The following is a 12,772-nucleotide window of genomic DNA, read 5'->3' as shown; positions in this document are numbered from 1 at the left end:
CAGGATGGCTCAGCTAAAAAAAAAAAAAAAAAAGCCACAAATATAACATCGGCAAGTCTCAAAAGCATAATATTGAAGGGAAAGAAGTTGCAGAATAATACACACAATAAGATATCATTTATTTAAAGTTTAAGACAGGAAACAGCAATGCTTTATAGTTTTATAGACTCTGACAAATGCAGTAAAAATATAAAAACATGTATGGAAATTGATATACACCAATCTCAGTATATTAGTTACCTCTAGGGAAGAAGACACAGGAATGGGATCTAGAAGGTACACAGGGAGGCTTCAACTTATCAGTATTGCTTTATTTCTTTAACATAAATAACTTCAATAACAGAAATATTTGAAATAAATGTGGCAAAATGTTATATTATTTTTGTTTTCTTTTCTCCCCCCCCACCCCCTTTTAGGGCAGTGGGTACTTGGCTATGCATTACATTATTCTTTTTGTTTTTCTGTATGTTTTTAATCTAAAAAAGTTTAAAAATCAATGATATAAAAATGTTACTGCCGGGCCGGCCGAGTGGCGCGATGGTTAAGAACTGGCTTGGGACGCCAGAGGGCCCCGGTTCGGATCCCACATATGAGGGCCAGTGACACTGCCCTCTACAGCTAAGATGCTGAACAACAGCTCAACCTGGAGCTGGGCTGCCGTTGAGTCGCCGGCGACGGCATAGGCTGCAGCCCCTGTGGCAGTGGGTTGCCATGGGCTACCGTGTGTAGCCAGCAGCCAGCGTGAGTGGCCAGCAGCCGCAGTGAGCGGCCGTCCAGAAGCTGGCGACTGATCTGCCTCACCCGTGAAGAGCGCAATGATGGTGCCAACTTGGGCCAGTGAAGCAACGTCCTCCACAACTAGACTGAAGAACAAAACGACAGCAACTTGTCTGTTTCCCCTTCCCCAATTCCCCAGCGCTGTTCCCATCCCCCCAATTCCCCAATAAAAATCTTAAAAAAAAAAAAAATGTTACTGCCTAACATCACAGGTGCGTAAAACAGCATATAGGTAAATATCCAGGTCAAGAAGGTAACGGGTTAAATTATAGACTCCTATAAAATCTTGATAACTAGCTCCACATCAACATTAAAAACAAATAAAACCCAACGAGGTATAGCTCTATGGCTTTGGAAGCTGAGAAGCCGAAACATCATGCTGAGCATAGCCATATGTTAGATACCCCTTGACTGTTTCAGAGCTATATTTTACGATAGTTCAGCACTGCTCTGCTATACAGTTTTTCGTATAGTGCTGACCATTGTAAACAAAACTGTCATTAACAGGTAAGAGTGTGTTTTTAAGTTACAAGGATGTGTTCTTTTCTCTACTTCCTCTGTGGGGTTACTGCCTCTATAGCCAGTAGGGACTCCACTTGTATGGCATTAAGAATTTTGGCATAGACTACTTCAAGGAGAAAAAGAAACAGTAAGAGGAGTGACAAGGTGGTAACAAATATGTCTGTAATCATATGAAATCAACATCATAATTACAATAGCACTGGCTATGTGCCAGGCACTAAAAATAAATGCTTAACATTTAAACTTCACATTCACCCTATGAGGCTGGAATTGTTATTATCCTATTTAATTGATAAGGATAAGGACAAATAAATGGTGATACACTTGTTAAAAGGTAGAGCCAAGTGTCTGAATCTGGGCAATCTGATTCCAGAGACCACTGCCTCACCACTAAGGATATTTTGGGAATTAAACCTGTGCATTGCTGGGACCCTGCCATGTGCAAGGCACCATGCTGGAAACTCAAGGTACAAAGAGATCCGACATGGCTTTCCTTTGTGTTTGCATCTATCTGACTGACTACATAGCTCAGTTTCTTTTTACCAGTAACTATAGCAAAATAAACTTTATACTCAAAATACTTCTCTAAATAATTAAGGATAACTGATACAAACCATGATTTCTAAAGCAAAGCACCACCAATTTAAAGAGATTCAAAAAATTAATCCAGAGGACTTCCTGTTTCTGGTTCCACATGCAGATAGCTTGGAAGTCGTCACTCTGTCCTAACAAGTAAAAAGCTAAACAGGCTGACAAATCAACAACTCTTCTTGGATTCCTAAGAGAAAGGACACAGGGCAAGCCACTGCCCCAAGACTGGAGAGACAATCAGGCGAATATAGGAAGTCATGGATTACAGGGGAAACTCATAAACAGAAACTGCCACAGGAACCAGTGCCAGGGCAGGAAAACCTGAACTGTAATTGTCGAATTGGTGGAAGCTCAGTGTGGACAGCTCAGAAATTTAAAAACTTCAGGTGACCCAGTCATAGGGGGAACCCCCTTCCCCCCAATATTGTGAGATCTCCAGGAACTCCACTAGGTTCCAGTGCTAAATACTGGAGAAAAATCTCCTTGGTCAGGGGAAAAGGAACCATGCTGAAATACACCAAAGCACTGCATTCTTACCAAGGCCTGCCCTCAGGAAAAAATGGTTAAACAGAGCTTAACCTGCTGGGGTATTATTAGAGCCTAAGAGACTTGAGGAAGGGAAATATATTCATGTGCTGCATAATGACATTTTGGTCAATGACGGACTGTATATATGATGGTAGTCCCATAAGATTATAATGGAGCTGAAAAATTCCTGTTGCCTAGTGAAGTCATAGCTGTGGCAACACTAAAGCACCTCACATGTTTGTTGTGTTTGTTGTGACGCTGATGTAATGAAACCTATTGAGCTGCCAGTCATAAAAGTATAGCACATACAATTATGTACAGTACATAATACTTCATAATAATAATGAATCTTACTGGTTTATGTATTTACTAGGCTATACCTGTTATCATTACTTAAGAGTATACTCTTTCTACTATTAAAAAAAAGTTTGCTGTAAAACGGTATGCTGTTATGCCAGCAGTGGCCTCATACATCTCATATTTACTACATCTCGATTGCATAATTTTCTCTTGTACTTGACTTATTTCTGTTGTTTTATAGAATAACATGCTATACAGCCTTGTAGAGTAGGAGCAGTAGGCTATACCAAGCCTTGTAGAGTAGGAGCAGTAGGCTATACCACATAGCCTAGGTGTGTAGTAGGCTAGACCATCTAGGTTTGTGTAAGTGCACTGTAAGATGTTTGCACAACAACAATAATCACCTACCAACACATTTCTCAGAATGGATCCAGTTGTTAAGCTGCGCATGACTATAACCAACTAGAGCCCACTCTAGTCATCCTGTCCCACGTAAGCAGGGGGAGGGGGGAGGGGTGTGAAAAAAATCTGAGAAAACCTCACTACCACATTACTAAAGGCCTATTTACAGAAGTTCCTTTTACCTGGTACATCATGTCCAGCTAACAAGGAAAAAATTACAAGTCATACCAAAAGGCAAAAAACATAATTTGAAGAGACAGAACAAGCATCAGAACCAAACATGGCAGAGATGCTAGAATTATCAGACCAGGAATTTAAGATAACTATGATTAATATGCTAAGAGCTCTAACAGATAAAGTGGACACCATGCAAGAAGAGATAGATAATATTAGTAAAGAGATGGAAATCCTAGAAAGAACCAAAAAGAAATGCTAGAGATCAAAACCACTGTAACATAAATGAAGAATGTCTTTGATGGGCTTATTAGTAGACTGGACACACCTAAGGGAAGTAGCTCTGAGCTACAGGATATATCAATAGAATCTTCAGAAACAAAATAGCAAACAGAACAAAGACTGGGGGGAAAAAAAACCAGAGTCTCTAGGAAAATTACAAAAGGTGTAACATATGTGTAACACTAGAAGGAGAAGAGAGAAAAGAACAGAAGAAACATTTGAAATGATAATGACAGAATTTCCCCCGAATTAATGTCAGACACCAAACTACCTATACAGGAAGCTCAGAGATCATCAAGCAGGATAAATGCCAAAAAACAAAACGAAACAAAAAACCCGGGCCGGCCGAGTGGCATGTTGGTTAAAGGTTGGCTTGAGACACCAGCTCTGAGCAGCAGGGCCCCGGTTCTGATCCCACATGAGGGCCAGTGACGCTGTGCCCTCTACAGCTAAGATGATGAACAACAGCTGGACCTGGAGCTGGGCTGCTGTGAGTCACCAGTGACGGTGTAGGCTGCAGCAGAGCTGCAGTGAGCTGCCGTAAGCTACTGTGAGTGACTGGCAATCAGTATGAGCAGCCTGCAACCAGCATGAGCTGCCAAGAGGCACCGTGAGTGGCCATCCAGCGGCCAGCGACTGATCTGCCTCACCCGGGAAGAGCGCAATGATATCAAGATGGGCCAGTGAATTGATGTCCTCTACAACTAGACTGAAGAACAAAAGGACAACAACTTGTCTGTTCCCTTTAACCGATTCCCCAACACTGTTCCCCTTCCCCAATTCCCCAATAAAATCTTAAACAAACAAAAAAACGAAACGAAAAACCCAACAAGAACAAAAACTCCAAAAACCTGTATCACAGCATAGAATTTTCAAATTACAGAAAATCAAATATAAAGAAAATTAGGTTTCAGGTTTCAGGTCTTCTCTGAATCTCTGCCTCCTGAATTCAAATCCTTTAAGACCCCAAATAAACTATTGATTTGTTTAAAGAAAAAAAAAGGGAAAGAAAAATTATTCCAGAGGAAGGCCTCAGGCTTCTAATGTGCCATGACACTGTAGACAGTGTCTGCATATACAGAAGTTTTGGGCACTAATGCTAAATTTATATAAAATACATGCATTTTTGGTGTTTTTTTCCCAGGTCTAAATTATAGTGTTATCACCATTACAGGAGTTAATATAAAAAATTCATATTGTAAAATTCAGATTTGAATTTGTTGGCATCTAATCAAAAGTAGCATCATTCATCCTTTTTAATTCTAATGAACTGGTTGTATGCTACTTTTTTAAGCAAGCGGAAGCAGCAAGATAGGATTTTTGCCCTGCTGAAGTTGTTCATGTATAAAAGACATTTGAAAACCACTGTCTGATAAGGACAATATATCTAAAAATGGTCGAGATAAAAATCTCTTACACCTCTTGCATTCCCATTTCATTTAACCTTAACTCTGGAATTTCCTGGTGGCAGGTAATAAATTATGACAGTGGACCAATGAGAAAATAAATTGAGACATTATACACTTAGGGTAGTAACGATAAAAATTTAACTTGAAAACTTAAATTTTGAAATGGACAACAGAAGTTTAAAATTATATATTTAAATGTAAATACATTTTTGTAGATACGTGACATGAAAAATGTATGCAAGATGATGAACAACCTTCGGTCATGTATCTGAATAGGGTGCTTCTATATATTAGAAAGCTACAGTTTATCCTTGGCAAAGCTTTAGGTGTAGCTTAAGATATAAACAAGGGCCATGTAAAAGTGATTAATCAACCTAAACTCAGTAAGTCTAGTAATACTCGTAGAGTAAGTGCTGCAAAAATTGAGACCAATATATGGTCTTTGCTCTGAACATTTCTTTAATGTCTAGCCAATGGCTCTAAAACTTTAGCATAGACCAAAATCACCTGAAGAGTTTGTCAAAACACACATTGCTGGGCTCCAATGCAAGAATTTCTCATTCTGTAGGTCTGAAATGGGACCTAAAAATCTGCATTTTGAACAAGGTCCTGGGTCATGCTGACACTCCTGGTCCAAGCAACACACTTTAGGAATTACTGGATAACTTCACTGCAAACAAATCATGCCCATTCTAACTCCATATTTTTAAACTCGTGCTATTGTTACCTTTATTTTAGGAGAGTATACTGTGAGTTAGAACTCAAAAGAATACAGATATAAAAGAGTTTGAGAAGATAACAAAACCATACAAATGAAAGGACTAATTCTTCAATCATTTGGACCTCAGACACTCAGCATTTCATCCACATACAATAAGCTGTAACCACAGAAGTGATTACTGAGATTGAAAAGGAATAAAAACAGCCGAGAAGAATCACAGACATGCTGTTACTTGCGATTCTTCAACATAATAAATTGGGAGTCAGCAGGGAGGAAAAACCTACGAGAGCTAAGAAACATAGAAATGGCAAGAAAAACAAAGAGACATGAAAAAAGAAAAACTGAATAGGATTAGGACAGCAGCGGTGATATAGACTTCAAATAGAAATGGCTAAGAAACACACACATTAATGAAGAGATATACACTGAGCAGAAGTGAGAAAAAAATTGTGAATAAACTTTTTAAAGTGTGGCATAATTAACTGAAAGGACAAACCAAGTCCTAAAAAACCTATGCAAGGGTATTACTATGCCATACCACACAACAATCCAGGAACATTTAGTATGAAAGAAATGAGCCATATATACTTTTAATAAACATAAATAGTTCTACTATAGCACAACTGTCATGAACAATAACTCTGAGTAATCAACAAAAGGTTCAAATATGGCTGACTCTTATCAAGGCAAAAACAAGTTCTTTATACATTTTAGCAAAATTTTTCATAAAAATTATATCCAAAAAGTCCTGGCAATGAATGGGTAGTTACTTAACTGGAAATATCAATCATACAGCTATCTGTGACTTTTCTCAAATGTTACTTAAAAAGAAAATAGGGTCATATGAAAAATAATATTATTGTTTTAGTTAAACATTCTAATAACTTTTACTTACCCGTGGGAAGATCTTCAGCTTTTGCAAGGTCATTTTCTTCTATTCCAGGCATTCCTGCATCACCATCTCGTTTGATTTGTTCTGCCCAAGTACCAAAAGATATAATTCTATATATTTCCTTATATAAATTGAAAGTGTTTAAGAAATGTAACTATCAGTTTCCAAAGTAGTAAGTTACACTGACTGAATATCTTTACATATATATCTTGATTTGAACGTAGTTGTAACTCTAAAATAACTGTTTTTCTCCTCTATAAAAGGATCTAAATTTGAAACAATACAGATACCAAATCATAACTGAACTAAAATAAAACAGTATTCTTTATGATTGAAAATGTTCACTTCAAAATGAGAAAAGAATATCCTATTAACACAAAACAAAACAATGGTAATACCTTTCCCATGTGGAATATGATTGCTTGAGGGTTCTTCGTTCTTCTCTGCAGCATTCTCAGCTACTTCTGGATCATTTTTAGGTACTACATGATCGTTTATACCCAATTCATTTCCACCTCTTAATTCAAACTGGTGGGCCTCTTGCTGTTAAATAAAGATTTAGTAACAGTAAATAGTTTTTAGTTCAAAACATTAAATCATTAACACAACTATTAATTAAATGTTCTGAAACAGTTCATTTTCTGAAACATATACAACGGGTCCAAATTTCAAACACTTGGAGATGTGGGATATAATATTATTTTTCTGTTCAGTTTTTATACCTGATATGAAGTTGAAGAATAACCAACACCTTTTAAAGTTTCTAATTACAGTAAATGGCCTAAAATGTTAGGCAGAGGTCATTCTCCTTGGCTATGCTATGGGAGTGATTCTGCAAGAAGAGAGAGTCTTGCTGAGCACTAGAGGTTGCTGTGGAGGCCTATAGTTCTGGGTGCTGTGGGCAGAGTGGAATCTCTATAAGCAAGTGTTGTAATCAAGCAGGATGCAGACAGAATGAGGTTGGCACACACGGTGTCCTGTCAAGTGTGACAGATGACTACTGACATTGTCAGGCTTTTCCCCAAGCAGAAACAGAAAGGGTGGAAAACGGGTAAACTTCTTCCCAGGTGCACTGGCCTCTCAAGCATAAGAAGTAATGGCAGAACAATACACAGGTCAGTGCTCCCTCCAACTTGTTCCTAACCATATCATCTCCTTGGAAGCTTCAATCTTCAGGTATATGGTTAGGCCTCACTCAATTCTATTGTTGGGCCAGTTTTCTCTTTTATATTGGTTGAGTCACAGTGGAAAGTTGGAAGAGGCAAGGTGTCAAGTAGACGTGCTTGGGTTGCTAAATAGGTCCTTCTACTTAATATTTAATGCATTTATAAATGGTTTGTCAACTCTAAAACATTATGCAATGTAATCATTAGTAATGTTATAAGAAACAATAGTACTAAAAAATCTACAGGAAATCTACAAATACAAGAGACAAATTGTAAGAATTTGTCACAATAAAGGAAAAAAGTTGCTTTCACAATCAGGTGTAGGTATTCCAGTGTACCTGGCGGATAAAATGAACAAACATTTGCATCGTGTTTCATAGTTTACATATTGCTTTCAACTTTCTCCTATAGTAGAGATAAATGAACAGTTTTGGGAAAAACAAAATAATAATGAGGCTTAAAGAAGTTAGGTACCTTGTCCAAAGTTACAAAGCTAGAGAATTGTGCAGAAGGAATTCAAACTACAATCTTTCTCACTCCCACATTTTTTGGGAACTTAGTAAGTTACAGTCAAATCTAAGAGCTTACTGTTTGAGTGAAATGATAAACTGAAAATTTTAAACATGTCAGTATGAAGGCCAAGGGTGAAAACATCAGTGAGGCACAACTTAAGCAGCTGTCCTGCACCTCTGTGCATTTCACTATAATGCTGTATCATAAGGCTATTTCTATAACACTCCACTGCTTCACAGATGTGGATAAAACAAACAGTATTAAACAAAGGCCAACAAACTACTGTTCAAAAATACTTTTCCATTTAAAAGTTAAAGATGCTGTGTCCCTTTGATGTATAATTAATGACAGTACCTTTATGTGAATGGATATTAAACATTCTTAATAAAATAAGATAGCTTTCTAAATGCAATGCTGGTGATCTGGTAATAAGGCCACCTGTTTTTTAAATAAACTTTTTATATTGAAATAATTTTAGAGTTATAGAAAAGTAATTATCCCTCACTCAATTTCCTTTAATGTTAATATCATGGTACATTCACAAAACTAAGAAACCACCATTAGTATATTACTAACCAAACTCCAGACTTTATTTAGATTTCACCACTTTTATCATTAAGTCCTTGTTCCATTCCAGGATCCGATTCAGGATACTACACTGCATTTACGTCCCCAGGTCTCATTAGTCTCCTCTGATATACAACAATTTCTCTTCCTTGGTAGCGTGAAAGCAGTAAACAAATGAGTGTGACTATGTTCCAATAAGATTGTATTTATATACATGAAAGTGTGAATTTCTTAAAATTTTCCCATTATGAAATAGGTATGTGCTTGGTTAAACAAACAAACAAACAAACAAACAAACAAAACCCTGAATATAACTTATGCTTGTTTCATATAGCTTACATTGGATTTGTTCCTAAGTAAAAAAACAACTCAAATTTCATAGAATATACTTGTTATAGTAGTTTAAGAACAAGGAATAAAGAAAGGGTGGGAAGAATTAGGCAGCTGGTCTGAAGGGTAAGGGGAAGTTCTCTAAGCATCTCCATTCCTCCCCGCCTTGTTCCACTTTGGGCAGGTTAATGGCAAAGAAAAATTGGAGAGGATGTTAATTAATTATAATATAAAAATAGCCTAGTATAGAAGAGCAGAAAGAGAGAACTACACTTGCCTGGAAAAAGGGAAAAGCTCTCATCTGTGCTTCTTAGAAGAACAGAACAGAGCAAATTTACCCCATTATTTATATGGGCTTGTGATAACACAAATGCAAGAGCAAACCTCTCTTCCCCTTCCTTTTGCCTTCTACTATGCTCCTCTAACCATCCGGTGTCTCAATAAGACCTTCCGGTTGTCCTCAAGGCCTCTATGCCACTAGCTCACTCAGGCCTGCCATCTTCCAGCAATTAATCAATCTTCACATCTCTGCAGACAGGCAGTAACTATTTCACTTTGTAGATTCAAAAATGAAATAGAGAAAAAACGATGCCCTCAATATCATGCTGTAAAATAGTGAAACAGTTAAGAAGGAAAATCTGGTTTCTTTAACTTCTAGTCCTTTAGGGAAGATGCTACCAAAGAACAAGGTAAATATTTTTCACAATTCAACCTCTCTTTACTTTAAATCACAGGACTTTATACAAACCACAGCTAGTCAGATGAAATTACAGGGTATAAAAACATGCATGTTCTATCAATAATGACTACTAATCTTCAAATTCCCTCCATTTCTAGCAGGGCCTTTTAATATATATCAACTGAAAATGAATACATTAATAAAAGAATTTGCCAACCCCCAAAATATGAATCAAAATAGTGGCCAGTATTTCATTTCTGTGTTTTAAGAAAGGAATTCAGAATATTTATAATTAAGGGGACAGGTTCTCAATTTTTTTTCTATTTCTCAAAAGCATAAAAATAGGAAGTAATTGATTTTTCAGTAAAATGCTTTCCACTTTACAATCTGGGAAATAGATTAACAGCAGAAATTATTTTTAAAAGTCAGGTAAAAGATATTTAACTCAAAATTAGTTTTAAGAGTTCAAGTTATATTTTTGCAAATACCTAATTTACTCGGCAATAAAGTCACTACAAGTCATTTTAGAATTAGGCAGGCTAGAATACTTAAAAATGCAATGTTTTATTGGGTTGTCGGAAAAGTCATGACACATTTTTGCAACGAAAAACATAGAAAAAATATGTCCTGACTTTTCCGACAACCCAATATGACAAAAGTACCTATTTTAATTTATGAATTACAAGATTTATAACAAGGACATATTTTAAGTATTTTTTAATTTACCTTTTGTTCCTGCAAAAACTGGTCTGCTAACTTTTTAATATTTTCTTCATGCTGTACTCTTAATTCCTTGATCTGTTGTCCACACTGAAAACTAAATTACAAAGTCATTATTTTAGACCATATTATCTTGGGTTGGATTCTCAAATTGGTATAGAAGTTGAAAACATACATTTATAAAAAAGAGAAAGCATTCTGTTGGCAGGAGAGTGGACAAGGAAGGACAAAGAGCAGACATAAATATATAATAGCTAACAGTAAAAATTCTTAAAAGATTTCAATGTTTAATAGAGGTTAAAGAATACTGATAAAACTAATTTTAAAACAGAAATTAAAAAGATGAAAATTTATTTTTATAGACTGCATTTATAAAAAAAAATTGTCAAACCCAATTGCAATCACAGAAGAGAAAACGACTATAGAAGAGAAAACTGTGAGACTGATATATAGTAACAGACTTATGAGAGCTAATGAGGAGTGGCAGCAGATAATTCATCCAATAGTTAGTACTTTAAACACAATAATAAAAGTCTAAACCAAGAATGAAAGAAACTAACAAACAAGATGAAACTGAAGCCATCAAGAGAAAAATGTCAAGAAACAAACCAGATAAAGATTGTGATTTTCCACCGGACAAATAGTCAAAGGATACAAATAAATCATTCATACAAAAACAAATAGTTAATAAACATATAGAAAAATGTTCACTTTCACCTTTAAAATGCAAATGAAATATCGTATATGTATTTATGGTATTACCTTATTTCTATACTAGCAAAAATAAGTTAGCATTATAAAAGCCCATGTTGGTAGGGCTATGGGGAAATATTTACATTATAAATTAATAGTCATTTTAGAAAGCAATCTTTCATATACATGATATGAGCAACAAAAGCCATAAAATATTCTTTCAGGAACTCTATATTTGAGAATATACACCAGTAAAATAACATAAGAGAGGGAAAATTCTTTTTACATAAAGATTTTTATAGCTGATAGTCATAATAGTGAGAAAAGGAAACTACAATGGTTTAGCAATTGGGAGAGATTAAACAAGCTTTGGCACACTAACAGGCTGGAGTAATATATTACCTCTAAATATGTTAAATATTTAATCTTATAAGTATATGGAAAATTATTGAATACTGTTAGTTTAAAATACATTGTAATAGATGCATATTGATAACCTAGAAGAGTAAGAAGACAGAAATGGACAAACTGTGCTTTAAAATACGGCGAATCTTGCTAATTTCTAGTGTGCAGACCTAAAAAACCATTTTACTGTAAAATTGATTAAAGATACAATAAACATTTTTAAAGAGTGATTGCTAGAAAGGCCCCTAAGAGGTTCCTTGACCTCATCACCAACTAAGTGTAGAGGTATAAGCAAGAGGATGGAAGTGTGGAGCAGGAGAAGTAGCTGGACTCAGTCCCCAGCTACTCTGGGGACATCTCCCAGTGGTGTCTTCATCTTCTGCATTCCCCTTGAAAAGAATCACAGTGTTAATCTTTCAGTCTCTGCCACATCTAATTCAATAAAACTCAGGCAAGATTTTCTGTCTCACATGGGCAGACTCCACATGCCTTGTAAGAGATATTTTCACGGTGTTTAACATATCAAAATAAGAGTATGGATTTCCGAGAGGCAGAGAAAGACAACAGAAAACAAATTTAAAAGACCTAAGAAAATAAAAGAAGAGAAAAACAGAAGCCAGAAAAAAAAATGAATTGTCCAAAAATTGGACAGATATTCCAGATTCATAAATATCTGTTGCATGTAGCACCTTACCTCTCATATTCCAACCTCTTCACAAGGTAAGTATTGTTCTTCCTATAGTCCTGAAGCTGGTCTTCTTGTCGAAGAAACTCCTGGCGAAGTTCAGCAAGTTGCTCTATCCATACAAGATAAGAATCAAAGGAATAAAGTTTACTCACTCTAATGCTTCCTACTGAGAAGTTATGGGATTTAAAAAAATTATATACCCGTCTCAATTTCTTTCTATTCTCAGAGTTAAATTATAATTAGTACCCTATGTAATCTCCTTTTATAACACATGCATGGGCAATAAAATTTATTTTTAAAACAAGATAGCCTCAGACCACCTACTTACGCCATATACAAGAACAAATTCAAAATGGATTAAAGACTTAAATGTAAGACCTGAAACCATAAAACTCCTAGAAGAAAACAGGGAG

General features: G+C 35.9%; 1 protein-coding gene across 4 annotated transcripts in view; it reads right to left on the bottom strand.

Moving 5' to 3' along the window:
• The window catches only part of GOLM2 (golgi membrane protein 2), a 97,266-nt gene that overhangs the window by 50,247 nt on the left and 34,247 nt on the right, over nucleotides 1-12,772 (bottom strand). For all 4 annotated transcript variants that reach the window (XM_019645016.1, XM_019645018.1, XM_019645019.1 and 1 more), the window contains exons 3-6: nucleotides 12,366-12,468; nucleotides 10,580-10,670; nucleotides 6,997-7,141; nucleotides 6,602-6,682 (exon numbers count right to left, since the gene is read on the bottom strand). In XM_019645016.1, the coding sequence (XP_019500561.1) occupies nucleotides 6,602-6,682; nucleotides 6,997-7,141; nucleotides 10,580-10,670; nucleotides 12,366-12,468 (420 nt within the window). The remainder of the gene's footprint in view (nucleotides 1-6,601; nucleotides 6,683-6,996; nucleotides 7,142-10,579; nucleotides 10,671-12,365; nucleotides 12,469-12,772) is intronic.

This window comes from Hipposideros armiger, unplaced genomic scaffold (genome assembly GCF_001890085.2).
Source record: "Hipposideros armiger isolate ML-2016 unplaced genomic scaffold, ASM189008v1 scaffold_92, whole genome shotgun sequence".
NCBI lineage: Eukaryota > Metazoa > Chordata > Mammalia > Chiroptera > Hipposideridae > Hipposideros > Hipposideros armiger.
Note: the sequence above shows the minus strand (reverse complement) of the source record. Positions and strands in the feature narration are given on the sequence as shown.